At 33.4% G+C, this 14733-nt stretch overlaps 1 protein-coding gene and 1 long non-coding RNA gene across 2 annotated transcripts; both read right to left on the minus strand.

Moving 5' to 3' along the window:
* Nucleotides 1-530: 530 nt before the first annotated feature.
* LOC128207235 (NPC intracellular cholesterol transporter 2-like) lies at nt 531-9356 on the minus strand. The gene is made up of 4 exons (XM_052910048.1): nt 9199-9356; nt 3652-3762; nt 2425-2600; nt 531-1979 (listed from the first exon to the last, which is right to left on the minus strand). The coding sequence occupies exons 1-4, from the start codon at nt 9269-9271 to the stop codon at nt 1896-1898; spliced, it is 444 nt and encodes a 147-aa protein (XP_052766008.1). The 5' UTR covers nt 9272-9356; the 3' UTR covers nt 531-1895.
* Nucleotides 9357-11277: 1921 nt separating this feature from the next.
* On the minus strand, nt 11278-12754 carry LOC128209957 (uncharacterized). The gene is made up of 2 exons (XR_008257087.1): nt 12630-12754; nt 11278-11744 (listed from the first exon to the last, which is right to left on the minus strand). It is a non-coding gene; the product is annotated as an uncharacterized LOC128209957 (long non-coding RNA).
* Nucleotides 12755-14733: the final 1979 nt, after the last annotated feature.

Below are 14733 nucleotides of genomic sequence, written 5' to 3' on the forward strand. Positions count from 1 at the left end.
AATTTTTATCGAAAACAACAAAAATGGCCGAGGAGCTCCAAATGAGATTTTTTTCTGCCGATTTTTGCTGACTGAGTTTTTTTTCTCAGTTTGTTAATCCCCTAGATGTACTCATTGACAATTATGACTAACTTAAAAACCGTCATTGTAAAACTTTATATATAATGTATAATAAAAATGGAATACTTTCTTTTCGGTATGCTGTAATTCTGATTTTTTCTAAACGTATTTTTACGTCACATCACTCGACAATTAATATTTTGACAAAAGTATCACTTTGTTTTGCATAATGTTGATTTACTATGTCTTGCCTGGGACCAATAATACATCTACCATATCTTACTTCCAGGTCTTGCTATATATGTTTCAACCCAATTAATAACGGGATCCATGGCAAGATTGGAGTAGACTAATATAAGTGGTATAAAGCACAAGTCTAAATTCGAGAAATATACACTTCTACTGTCCATAATTATTGTAACCAAATACATGAAAATAATGACATAATACAGGGAATTTAAAGCCATAAGTGCATTTTCAGATTTTATTAGAAAAAATAGGTATGACCAAGAGTATACATTAACTATACAAAGAGAAAACAAATAGCACAAAAGTACAAAATTCGTTAATTTACCATTGTATATGCCCATGACTCGAATAACATGAGAAAACAATACAGAGATTCATATATATATGTATAAAGTTCAAACTCTCTTACATAAGCTGGTGTATTAAATTAACAAACACCGTCTCAACTAGTTATTAATACTGCTATATCAAGTCATAGGTGATAATGTTAAAGGTTGCTGTGTTGTGACCCAGCATCATTTTCATTTCATATAGAAATGAATTGCTTCCTGGTTATTACCCGGTAATATGTATTTATAGCTATGACAAAAAATAATACCAGCTTCTTTATAATAATTATGATTATTTTGATGATATTTAATATCTTTTTTGCATATCAAATCCATTAAAATGATGTCAGTCATCAAAAAATTTCATATTTGAACATGGGAAGCTTTAAAACAGAATTCAGTGATTCTAGGACAATATAATTATTCGTTGTTGTCTGTGCATGAATAGACAATATCAACATACAAGACATACAATCAACAGCCATACATGAAAAACATATAAGCAAATTTCACGCACATAGCAAGAAGTAAGAGTCTTATTAATGGTGTCAGTAAATGACCGGCTTCCTTGGTGCCCACTTGAACAAAGTGGAATCACTTGGGCAGCTGTTAAGCTTGTTCAACACAGATGTATCATGTAACAACAATCAAATGAAACAAAACAGTGAATGATATAAAAAAATCTTTCTCCGTGCACAAATAAAAGAAATGTGTGGTTGACCAAGCATCTTAAATCTTTATTTTGGAATGCTTACTTCCAACTTTGTAATTAGTTGTATTCAAGTTGATTTTAAACACTCAGATAACATTTCGTTTTGAACAATGCACTTGCATATGAAACAATCAAACAGGAAATAATTAAAACAAAGTGTTTCAAATCTGTCCATCTGTGTTGTAAGACCATCACAAGTGTTGGCAATCTAGGTGAATCCAGTGAAATAGTGAAATATTAACAAAGTCAAATGCAAGATTCAAATATTCAATATTCTGACAAAATTTGGTCCATTGGATGTTTTTTTTAATACTATAAACCAAACCATAACAAGGCAAGGAATTGGAACAGATGACAGATTTTGTCAATGGCTTTAATAATGTAATTAATTCACCTGGTGTCCAGGTAGTCCAGTAAATTGTATATTAATTTGTTTTAAGTGTCCTATTTGATTGCCTATACAAGCCATGGAATGTAATTAATTCACCTGTCACTGTTTATGACTGTGATTGTTTATAGAAATTATATCATGGAATTTAGAGACTTTATTTGATCTGAGCTGGGATTTCAATGCAGATTACGTCATTATTCTGATCATCCTGTATCTCCCATTTGACAACAAGTCTTATCTGAAATTAAAATGAACATTTATAGTGTGTATTTCAGTGACATGGATGTGTTCATGTTACTTTTGTCTTGAAACAGAAAGAACAAACATCAAAATCTTTGTTCAACAATCATCTAGTCTTACAACAATGTTTGTTTACAGCATATTATTTTTCCACAACTAAAGTGTCCACTTGATCATCCTCTGTAACAGGTACTTGCTTTAGCAAAGTACACTGTAAATATGTAATTAACAAAATGTAAACTCTCAAATCGAGGGGTGAATGCGAAAAGGTTCTAAGTGACATTAAATAAAGAAGCAGATAGAACCTTTTCGCTCTCACCCCTCGAAATGGAAGCGGAAGTCTCAACCTCAAGAGGGGATTTTGAACTTTGTCTCAAACGCTGCGGCCAGTCCTGGTTTACATGAATTCTAACAACATTGGAACAGTTTAATCAATTACTTACTGTAGGGTATTCTGTTTTGACCGGTAATGATGTTACAAACTTGTAGTTCTTATTTGCTTCTGTTGGACATTTTGGTTGCATTCCATTGCAGGCATCAGCATCGGCTGGGTTAAAAGGAACAGGAAGTCTAGCAATAATGCCGTGCACAACGTTTTTCAGTTTTTTCTGTGCAGTATCTGTAATAACACAATACAGGTCAATAGTTGAATATGACATAACAATACAGTATGGTAGAAGTTGAATATGATAACGCAATACAGTATGGTAGATGTCGAATATGACAACGCAATACAGTATGGTAGAAGTTGAATATGACAACGCAATACAGTATGGTAGAAGTTGAATATGATGACGCAATACAGTATGGTAGAAGTTGAATATGACGACGCAATACAGTATGGTAGAAGTTGAATATGACGACGCAATAAAGTATGGTAGAAGTTGAATATGACAACGCAATACAGTATGGTAGAAGTTGAATATGACAACGCAATACAGTATGGTAGAAGTTGAATATGACAACACAATACAGTATGGTCAGAAGTTGAATATGACAACACAATACAGTATGGTCAGAAGTTGAATATGACAACACAATACAGTATGGTCAGAAGTTGAATATGACAACACAATACAGTATGGTCAGAAGTTGAATATGACAACACAATAAAGTATGGTAGAAGTTGAATATGACAACACAATACAGTATGGTAGAAGTTGAATATGACAACACAATACAGTATGGTCAGAAGTTGAATATGACAACACAATACAGTATGGTAGAAGTTGAATATGACAACGCAATACAGTATGGTCAGAAGTTGAATATGACAACGCAATACAGTATGGTAGAAGTTGAATATGACAACGCAATACAGTATGGTAGAAGTTGAATATGACAACGCAATACAGTATGGTAGAAGTTGAATATGACAACGCAATACAGTATGGTCAGAAGTTGAATATGACAACGCAATACAGTATGGTCAGAAGTTGAATATGACAATGCAATACAGTATGGTCAGAAGTTGAATATGACAACGCATTACAGTATGGTCAGAAGTTGAATATGACAACGCAATACAGTATGGTCAGAAGTTGAATAGTCTCAATCACATTCAAATGCATAAATGAAATATTCTTGCGCTCTCTCGCAGTCTACTTGGATAGATATATTGATCAAACTTATTTATAAAAGGAGATTGATTGTGGTCATTGTTAACTTACTTGATTTAAAGTCTATCTCCAGCGTGGCATTTTCTCCCCTGGTCAGTAAACAGGCCGTGGATCCGCCTGTGGTACATTTTACTTCCGTCACTACACCTTCCTTACTACCACCTGAAAAACAAAATAATAACAACATGATTTAACCACATGTGTATACTGGTGAACTTAGAAAACGGTATGTTCAGAACAAGGTATTGTAATGTAATTGATTATTTTTTGGCACCAGTATTGAATACTAGTTGAATTGATTATAAGTAATTCTGTAAATATAAAAAAAAGTATCAAGTAACAAATTGTGCCAATTTTTTTTGTAAATCATTTTGCAGAGTGTTTGGGGAATAGAGTGATGTGAGCAAGATGCAACAAGGAATTCCTGAAATATAGTGCTTTCACTTTGGAAAATGACCTCAAAATCGAAATGTGGGTAGCTGTAAATATTGCTATTAGACAAGTCTCCTGGATGCATACATACCCAATTTAATTAAGAAGACGTTTAATTCGAAATAAAATGTTCAAACTAACAAGGGCAACTTAATTTTTTTGTTAAAATTAACATTTTCAACAATAGTTATTTTTTTGGAAAACAGGTTAAAAACAATTTGAATAATCTATTTCAGTCTATTACATGTATGTTAAATATGCAACAAAGTCCTGCTAAATTATTCAGAGCTAAATCACTGTAGTCATCTGGTATTTATTTTGAGATGCCTTTAAACATTGCTACCTAGATTGGTAAACATTGGATAGGAAATGCCCAGTTCATGAACTAGTACCTTATTTTAGTTAGGTAATAAAAAGAAAAAAATGTTCTTATCAGCAACAGTAGTTACTACAATTCAATGAAACACTTCCTGGCATAGGGCAACAGCCTTTAAGAGGCTTAAAATTGAACTTGAAGATAGCAAAAATCATGTGGTGGACTGAAAGTATACGATTAAAACCATGCTGAAATGAAGCTAGTTTAATAAAAAATTCTTAAAGCCTTTCGTCATAGTACTCTGTACCATTGAAAATTGGTCATACTGCCCCAATAGCTCCATGGCTTTTGGTGCACAAGGTCAGGGGTTCAAACCACCTCTGCGTCAAACTAGAAGATATCTTAATATGGTACCAGTAGCTCCCTTACCTAGCGCTCTGCATTCAAAGGGTAGTACTGGGAATAAGTGTACTATGTCTGACTCTCAGTCCTGATTAAACCAATGGAAAGAACCAAGAGGTCACTTCAAAAAGCTACGGTATTACACCCAGATCTCAAGTACCTCACTCCTTTATATCAAGTCTTCAAATATCTGGTTTTGACTGGGCATCAAAATCACTTCTATCCCCAGGTCATCTACATTACCTATGGTATTTAAACACATTTTAAGTTGTGATGGGGTCATGGTGGGGTCAAGCCATAACACAGCCAACAGGACATAGCAGACATTGTCAATCAATTTGATAAACTTGAATAAACAAATCATTGAAAATTATTTGTATTAAAATCTTAAAGCTGCACTCACAGTTTTACCGTTTTTCCAACTTTTTTTATTTTTTGTCTTGGAATTAGCATTTTTTTTGCGTAAATATCTGCAAACTAGTGATGAAAGACTGTTAACAAAAGATCAGATCGCAGATTTTCATATTTCCATTCCAAATTTAATGTTTTATGGCTTAAACCGTTACTAACGGTTCAAGAAAAATGCACAAAACATCAATTTTGGAGCGGAAATGAAAAAATCTGCCCTTTGATCTTTTGTCATCAGTCTTTTATCACTGGTTTTCAGATATTTACGCAAAAAAAACTGCTCTTCCAAGACAAAAAATAAACAAGAGGGCCATGATGGCCCTAAATCGCTCACCTGAGTAAAAGAGTTTAACCTAGATGTTATCAATATAGCTTGATATTTGTTCTCAAAGAATATTGAAAAACATACTGGTCAAAAATGTTCCCTGGATAATCACTGACAGGACTTGTCACAGTTGCCTGCACACTGACAGGACTTGTCACAGTTTCCTGCACACTGACAGGACTTGTCGATTGACTGCACACTGACAGGATTTTGTTCAGTTGCCTGCACACTGACAGGACTTGAAGATTGACTGCACACTGACAGAATTTGATTCTCATACCTGCACACTGACAGGACTTTGTTCAGTTGCCTGCACACTAACAGGACTTGATAATTGACTGCACACTGACAGCACTTGGTACAGATACCTCCACACTGACAGGACTTTTTTCAGTTGCCTGCACACTGACAGGACTTGTTCAATTGCCTGCATACTGACAAAACTATGTTAAATTGCTTGCACACTGAAAGAACTTTTAGTATACATGTAGATACACAAACAACTGACAGGACTTTGTTCAATTGCCTGCACACTGACAAAACTATGTTAAATTGCTTGCACACTAAAATAACTTTTATTATAGATACATAAACAACAAACAGTGCACCATCGATCCAATAAAATCAATAATCTGCCCTAGGCTCTAACCATCATAGAACAGTACACCATCATCTTCTATATCTGCTTATTCCATCTTGGACAACATCACCATACTGCAAGTATTGTGAATGAAAATTTTCTGTATAAGGCTTATTCACTATCCACGTATGTATGTATGTATGTATTTCTTTAGACCTTGCGATCAAGGATAACCCTTGAAAGTGCAAGCACTTATTTCCAACGGGGTCCTTTGTTTTTGCTGAAGGGACAGCACGCTAAAGAGACAGTGGTGGAATACAAGAAAGTCCGGGTGCGAGACCCTAGCTCTTTTTCTAAGAGACCCCTTGGTTCTTTTACGTGCTCGGTGTAAAGCACCGATACACGGGGTACAACTTTCCTGGGTTAAACCAGTACTGAGTACACCACTTTTCCAAGCACTATCCTTTAAATGCCAAGCGCCAGGCAAGGGAGCTACTTGTACCAACTTTTAACGTCTTTTGGTATGACGCGGCCAGGGATCGAACCCATGACCTCCCGCTCCGTAGGCGGACGCTTATCCACTAGGCCACGGAGATGGTCCACACAGAAGATAAGATTTGTAGCTTAGAATAATCTACATGAAGTTTACAACAATATACATGAAGTTCAATGGAAAAGATTGATTATTAAATTTATCATTAAGTAAAAATGAAATTTCTTCTAAAGAAAAACTAACAAACAAAATGTATTTATAATGAACTATCAAAACTAACAAACAAAATGTATTTATGATGAACTAGTAACCCACTGGGTGAGGCCAATTTTTCTTCAGGTGCATACTTTGAATTAACATGGTAGATAACCAATAGAAAAGGTTACACACCAAATATTTAAGCACTAGGCCTTATAGTATTTGCCAAAAAAGTTTTGTATTTTTTCCTTTAGGTTGCCATGGCAACCAGAGTTCTGTATGGAATTCATCATCTTTGAACAATTTTGAAAAAGCACCAAACAAGGATCATTCCTATGAAGTTTCATTAAAATTGTCCAAGGGGTTTAAGAGAAGATGATGATTATAACCAAATTGTTGACATTTTCCTTTAGGCTGCCATGGCAACCAGAGTTCTGCATGGAATTCATTTCTTTGGACAATTTTGAAGAAGCACCAACCAAGGATCATTCCTATGAAGTTCCATCAAAATTGTCCAAGTGGTTTAGGACAAGAAGATGATTATAACCAATTGTTGACCAATGTCTAAAAAAATATATATTTCAAATTACTAACAGTATTATCAGACTGTTGGCTGGGTTAATATTAATTTGTCTTTCAGGAAAAGGGAAGTGCTAAATTGACATATCTTGAGTAAATTTACACATTATCTGTAAAAATACAGATTGAACAATTCAATGTGTAAATTTCAAATACCCATCATTATTTAAATGTTATTTCTTCTCCAATAACTCTAAAGATATGTAAATTGTGTGAACTTTTGAAGTCTTTGATTTTCCACTAGTTTGATAATTTTCAATTTCAACATTTTGTTCGTAAAACAAATCTGATAGATTTAAATAAAATTAATACAAAAATATTTAAAAACATGCAAATGCATTATAGAATGTTAAGAAAATAGTAAATAAATGCGTAATTTTACACATTGTTCCACAAGTACCACTAGGTACGCAGATCTCAGAGACTAATTGAAGTTGTTTTTTTACAATACCTTCCTGATTTGATGAGATATCCGATAAAAGAAAGTTAAACCAGTAAACTTTTTGTTTGCCGGTAATAAGACAATAGCGATGCCAAGTCTATTATAAATCTCGTGACCAAAGGTTGGAAACAAATCATTTTGCTCTTAAAACCACACATTGTTGGGGATAAGCTCTGGCCCTACGTGTATTTCAGTTCTTGGGCAAACTTTATGCTGATATAAGGGTGATAAGTTACAAACGATAAATAAGTCAAAAACGATAAAATACTTATTTTTATCAGTTTAAATGTACTATGTAAACATCAACATGAAAACATGTATGGTAAAATTGTTGTTTTGAAGAATGATAAAATGTTGTATTTGTATATGACTAAAGCAGTTCTATTTCCCTGTCAATCTAATACTGAAACAGTCAGCCATCAACAGCCTAAATTGATAAAATGTTAATAAAACTTACGGCAAAATCTGACAAATTACTAATATATAAAACAGTCCACTGACTCAATCTGTGAGAGTGCGGCTTTAACAAGGGCAAAATATCTTGCAATATTTAAGTTGCAGTTATATTATTGGTCACAAAAGGGCAAATTGTTAATTTGAATAAATTCATGAAGTTTGAAGTTCATATCATCAATGATTGAAAAACAAAGTAATTATAAAAAAAATACAAAAAAAATATATATTCAATATAGACATAAAGTCGTAACTAGCCCTGCCCCTGGCAACCATGTTGTTAATGAATCATGGTTTATGGGGGGCGTGGTTACATAGACATGATGCATAGACATAAAGTGAAAAGTAGCCCTGCCCTCTGGCTAAAGTGAAAAGTAGCCCTCCACCTGGAGGCAATTGTTGTTTTTTTATTTTACGAATCAAAATGAGGTGAAGGAATTTGATACAGGGTGACCTAATAAACATTTCTGTGAATTATATATAAATGGTGAAATCTGCTGTGTGGTTTCTGAAATGATTTTCAAAGTTATTGCCATGGCACTAGAGTTCTGTATGTAACCACTTTTATTGAAGGAACCTGGAAGAGGACCACTCATAGAACATTCCTGTGAAGTTTGGTTGAAATGGTCAAAACAGGGGAGAAATTATTTGAAGGAAAATGTTGACGACAGACGAAGATGACAGACAATCGCAATTCCACAATAGCTTAAATCCAAATCCAATATACAGTATGTATCCAAAATGAATTTAATCTATAGTTCAGACACAATGAGCCAGATGACCGTGCACAGTAGACAGTCAACTTTTTTTTCTAATGATGGTTAGCCTGGACCCAGGCTAACCATCATTAAAAAAAAGCCTGGACGGCATTTTAGAATGACTAACAGTCAACTACACAGCGAGTTGAAGAAAAAAAAAATTATCAAAACTTTTTAAAAATAATTAAGAAAGATCTAAAATTAAAACTTACAGTCCTTGAACTGTACACCAAAACTCACGGCAACTAAGCCAAATAATATAGTAAGTGATAACGAAGAATTCATTTTGGTCCAGTTACTGTACTTTCGACTTTCACATACATGTACAAGCTTAAAAGTCGCGTGATGTTGTGTGAACGTTCAACCGCAATCGTAACAACTCGGCCAACTCCGGCAAGCTTCGAGATAGACATCTTGATACTAGCCGAGGAGTTCCGATTGGTTCAACCGAAGTTATTCAATTCTCGACTTTCCAATAGACCATAATCCTTTGCGGCATGGTGACTTCCGGTTTATTTCCGGGTTATGACGAAGTACAATAACAGCGATAAATACGGACAAATTATCATTCCAGGTTTGTTATAATTTATTTATTTTTATTAGATTTGTCATTTTAATGAGTTTATATTACATTATTGTGATATTATTTGAATGTCATGAGCTATAAATCGCTTGACTGTTTACTTGGACAGTTAGTTCTGGTGGGTGGGGTAGATGGTTCAGAAAAGACTGCAGTTACTATTCTTATTGGAGTATTATAAACAACAAATTCTCATCTATTCTAAAACATTTGTTTTGAAAATTAACACAAATAATACATTAGTCTGTTTTACTATCTGACAGTCATAATCTAATGAGGAATCTGTATGTACATTACCAGGTATAACTAATAGTCTTATGAATGAACATAAATAAATCATCATCAATATAAATTATGATATTTATACTGCTGTGTGTATTTTATAACTATGTAATAAACATTTTACTTAGAGTAATTATGTCATGCTGTCACCTGTGTAGTCTTCTGAATGATTTGTTATTTTCAAATATTATGATGGCCACCGGACTAGTCGCATACCCCCAGGCCTGGAATTAAATCGGTTTCCAGATTGTCTTAAAACCCATTCATAAATAAGTCTGAGAGTAACTTACTTCTTTATAAAAATATGCTTTTTATGTTCCGTTCCTTTCTTTACAGATATGATTCAAATATGCTGATGTTACCTTCTGAGATCATTACTTTCAATGAAGAACATCACTACAATTGGTTGGGCTTCTAGATTGGTAGCAACGTGATTGACAGCTAGTACCTGACATGCTATTGTTGGTTTGGCATCTATTGCTTACTGGGCCGCTATATTGGATGGACCATACGTGTTGGTTGAACAATTATAAATGGTTGGACTGGAAGTGTTGGTTGGACCACCAGTGTTGTTTGGACTGCTTGTTGGACAGAATGTGTGATAGACAACTAGTGTTATTTGAATCACTGTTGGGTCATATTGGTTTGATTCCCATTGCTAGTACTTGTTGGATCTCTTTTGTTGGTTGAACTGTTATTTTTTGACTGTTATTATTGATATTCATACATGTATAATATGTTAAGTGCTTAGTATTCAACACTTATTATTATTATTGTTATCATAAGAAATATTATTATTCAAAAATCATATAAATATATAAAATTAAATATTTTTTTATGTCCTTGTACTTTAGTTATGTTTTACATTTACAATGTGTTTTATTATATGAACAACTCTTTTTATAGATATTTAAATAAACATTAATTCTGTACAACCTTTTTTTGTTTCTTTTGCTACAATTTGTATGATAGTGTCAGACATTTTCTACAGAAATGATAAATTTGTCATAAAAAAAGCACAGCAAAAAAATCAGAGCTCATGGTAACTTCTTTAAATGCTGATTCTCATCAAAATGAATAAGTTGAATTGCATCATTGAATGTATTGTTTCTGGAAATTTGCATGTGTACCAAGTTTCATTTAAATCTCAAGGCTGTTTGAATTTGGGCCAAGAAAATATTCGGCCTACAGTACTGCGCTAACGACACCTAGGCTTATTGACTATAACAATACTAAAGTAACATGATATGAAAAAGCTCGAACCAAGGGCTGCCAGAAAAAGCACGGTGCTCCTACAAACTAAGTTAACCGGGTGGCTAGTTATTGCCCACAAATGTTAACTCGATTTTATGTCTTTTTGATATTAACCATGGGAGTTTACACAGTCATTGGAATAAAAAGATCATAGACAATCATATTAATAACAACGGTATTTTTTACAATTTAATAATAACATTAAACATGATATAATTCAATAACAATAAATTGTCCTTGGTATGCAATAATCCCTTTAAAGGTTCATTTGCCAAGGGTTAAAAAACCACATCTTGCTTCTTTTTGAAAAATCTCTTGTTCGACTGTTATCGGCTATAAAGTGTTGTTTCACATCCTGTGTCATAATTTTAAGTTCTACATGTCTACTTTTTGTACTAAACATTTAAATTTATGTCACTTGTGTGCATTTCTTTAGTCCTTGCAGTCAAGGAAAGTTTTCATTCATATTGACACACTTCATTTATTTTATCTCTGTTCTTGAACCGATTCCGTCTCTTGTGTTTTGCACAAATTTTTCTTGTAAAACCACTGATATAGCAGGTGCTATCAGATCAATGGTATCAACTGCCTACTCCTGTTGAGCATCAACTTGGCGGAATCAAACATCCAGAATGGACATCTCTGAAATAAAATAAATAGTTTTATCATCATCCAACTTAGCCAGAAAAAATAAAAATATAAAAGACTCAACTGTTAAAGCTGCACTCTCACAGATATACCGTTTTGACAACTTTTTTTATTTGTTGTCTTGGAAAGAGGCAATTTCTGCGTAAATATTTGCAAACCAGTGATATAAGCCTGCTGACAAAAAAATCAGATCACCAATTTTCATATCTCCATTTAAAAATTATTATTTTATGGCTAATTTTAAAAGCGTTACTAACGGTTTAAGAAAAATGCATAAAAAATTATTTTATTTACTTAAAAATGAAAATCTACGATCCAATGTTTTGTCAGCAGTCTTATATCGCCGGTTTTCTTGCACGTTTGCATAAATTGGCAGTCGAAGACAAAAAAAACAACAGTTGTCAAAATGTTTAATCTGTGAGAGTGCAGCTTTAATATCTGTCAGATATTTATATAGTTACAATTTACTAGTACAATATTAATAAGCTTTTATTTTAAGACCTGCATATTTGTTTACATACAGCACAGCAGTCAGTATTTAAATGCCCTTCTTAATCACATTTAAGCTTCATTTACTTGACTGTTTTGAAGTTGCAGATTTTAACAATTTCACACTAATTGCAACATATCATTCATTTAATTTAATAACAAACTCAACAAACCACAATTGAATGCATACTTTATAACAACCAATATGTATTTGAAGTCTTTGAGAACTACTATGAAAGTCTTTACCATTATATTTGTTATTTTACCCCACCCACTTAAATGTGTATTGAAGTTGTGTATAAACGTCAAAAACTTCATTGACATTTACAAAAAACGGTAGATATTTATAGACGAATGTATAACCTGATGTTCCTAACATGTTTTACTCACCTATCGATCTATTTTGCCAAGTATGCTCTTCCTTTCACTCGTATCGATAACTAGGAAATTGAATGCGGAAATAAACCGGAAGTCACCTTTGTCGCAAAGCATTATGGGCTTCTGGAATAAGGCGAATGAGGTTACACCATACCGTGTATCATTTAGAGAGCCTCCGGGCAGATTTATCGTTCGTTACACAAGAAACGAGCATGGTTTTATGTTTTGTTGGTGATTAACATTCCATTAATTCAGACTCAAGTTGATTCAACTAATTTTTGATAATTTGAGGTTGGTCAAAATGATTATGCAGATTACACTTAGGTGAACCTCGTCAAATATACAGTAGACCTTAAGTTATATGCGCCGAAGTAAAATGCTTCACATAAGCGTTTTGTATGATGGTCCTGTCGAAGTACAGGTATTGTAGTGTATTGTAGTGTTTCTGTTTGTGCGTAATTAGTTTTGGGATAATTAAACATTGATTCTTGAAACATAATATTGTTAATCACGTGTTTATATTACTGATTTCACACTTAATTTTTGGGGCAATGCAGTCCGAGAATATGTTTGTAGTTTAATTTATGGTAGTGTGTCCGAGCTAGCTAGGGAAGAAACGTTACACATGGGGCTCCCCATGATTTGACATTAGCAAGAGAGGGCCTAATAGTTACTTGGGTGGTCCCCTTTGAAAGCTGTACATGCATGAGTGCCCATGAAAGTTTTGGCTTATATTATTCTGAAATGTTGCATTCCAGATGGTGTATTCTATGCGAATAACTATCACATTAAAAAAATGGGCCGTGTTTCTCCTGTATTACCAATTACTTGAGTAAAGGACCGGATTTTGAATGATGATTTCAAGACATATTTGTTCTTAAATCTAAATCCAAAAATTATTTGTAAGTTTATTGTCTTTTTTTTACAACAATAACTAAACTAATTATTTTCTTTGGAATTGAATAAGAATGAATGAAATGAGATCATAGCGCCACGTTCTTCACACCTATGTGACATTTGTGACAGTAATGTGCAATTAAACGATGCGCTTCTGAACGATACAACGCGAATTTTAACGGTGACTTTAAGACATTATTTACATAGCTTATGATGGTAGGAATTTAAAACCAAAAACATTTTCAAAAAATTGGTTTTGTCTTCTTTGCAACGATACCAAAATTTATTAAATTGATGAAGAAATGAAATGGAAAGACACTAGGGCCGTGTTTATCATACTTGCGCTTCTGTGCGATATTACGCAAATTTCAACGGTGACTTTTATACATTATTTGCGTAGCTTATAAAGGTAGGAATTTAAAACCAAAACCATTTTCTAAACGCTGGTTATTTCTACTTTGCAACGACACCAAAATTTATTAAATTGATGTAGAATTAAAATAGTTAGACACTAGGGCCGTGTTTTTCCATACTTGCGCCCATGTGCGATATTACGCGAATTTCAACGGTGACTTTTAGACCTTATTTACATAGCTTATAAAGGTAGGAATTTAAAACCAAAAACATTTTCTGAAAGCTGGATGTTTCTTCTTTACAATCATTCCAAAACTTTTAAAATGTAAAAATTAAAAAAGTTAGATGCTAGGGCCGTGTTTTTCATACCTGTTTCTGTGTGTGAAAATACGCGGTTTTCAACAATGACTTTAAGGTAATATAAGCATATTTTTTATACTAGAAATTAAAAACCAAAACATTTTCTGAAAGGTGGTTGTTTCTTCTTTATAACGATACCAAAATTTATTAAATTGGTAAAGAATTTAAAAAGTTAGACCCTAGGGCCGTGTTTTTCATACCTATTTCTCTGTGTGAAAATACGCGGTTTTCAACAATGACTTTAAAGTAATATTTTCATATTTTTTTTAAACTAGAAATTAAAAACCAAAAACATTTTCTGAAAGGTGTTTGTTTTTTCTTTACAACGACAACAGAATTTATTGAATTGGTAAAGAATTAAAAAAGTTAGACCCTAGGGCCGTGTTTTTCTTACCTATACCTCTGTAGAGACCTTATAGGGCCGGATTTTATACATACCCCAAAATAGAGCATATTTTAACTAACATCAGGAACCAGTTAACTGTTAGACCCTAGGGCCGTGTTT

Source organism: Mya arenaria, chromosome 11, assembly GCF_026914265.1.
Source record: "Mya arenaria isolate MELC-2E11 chromosome 11, ASM2691426v1".
Lineage (NCBI taxonomy): Eukaryota > Metazoa > Mollusca > Bivalvia > Myida > Myidae > Mya > Mya arenaria.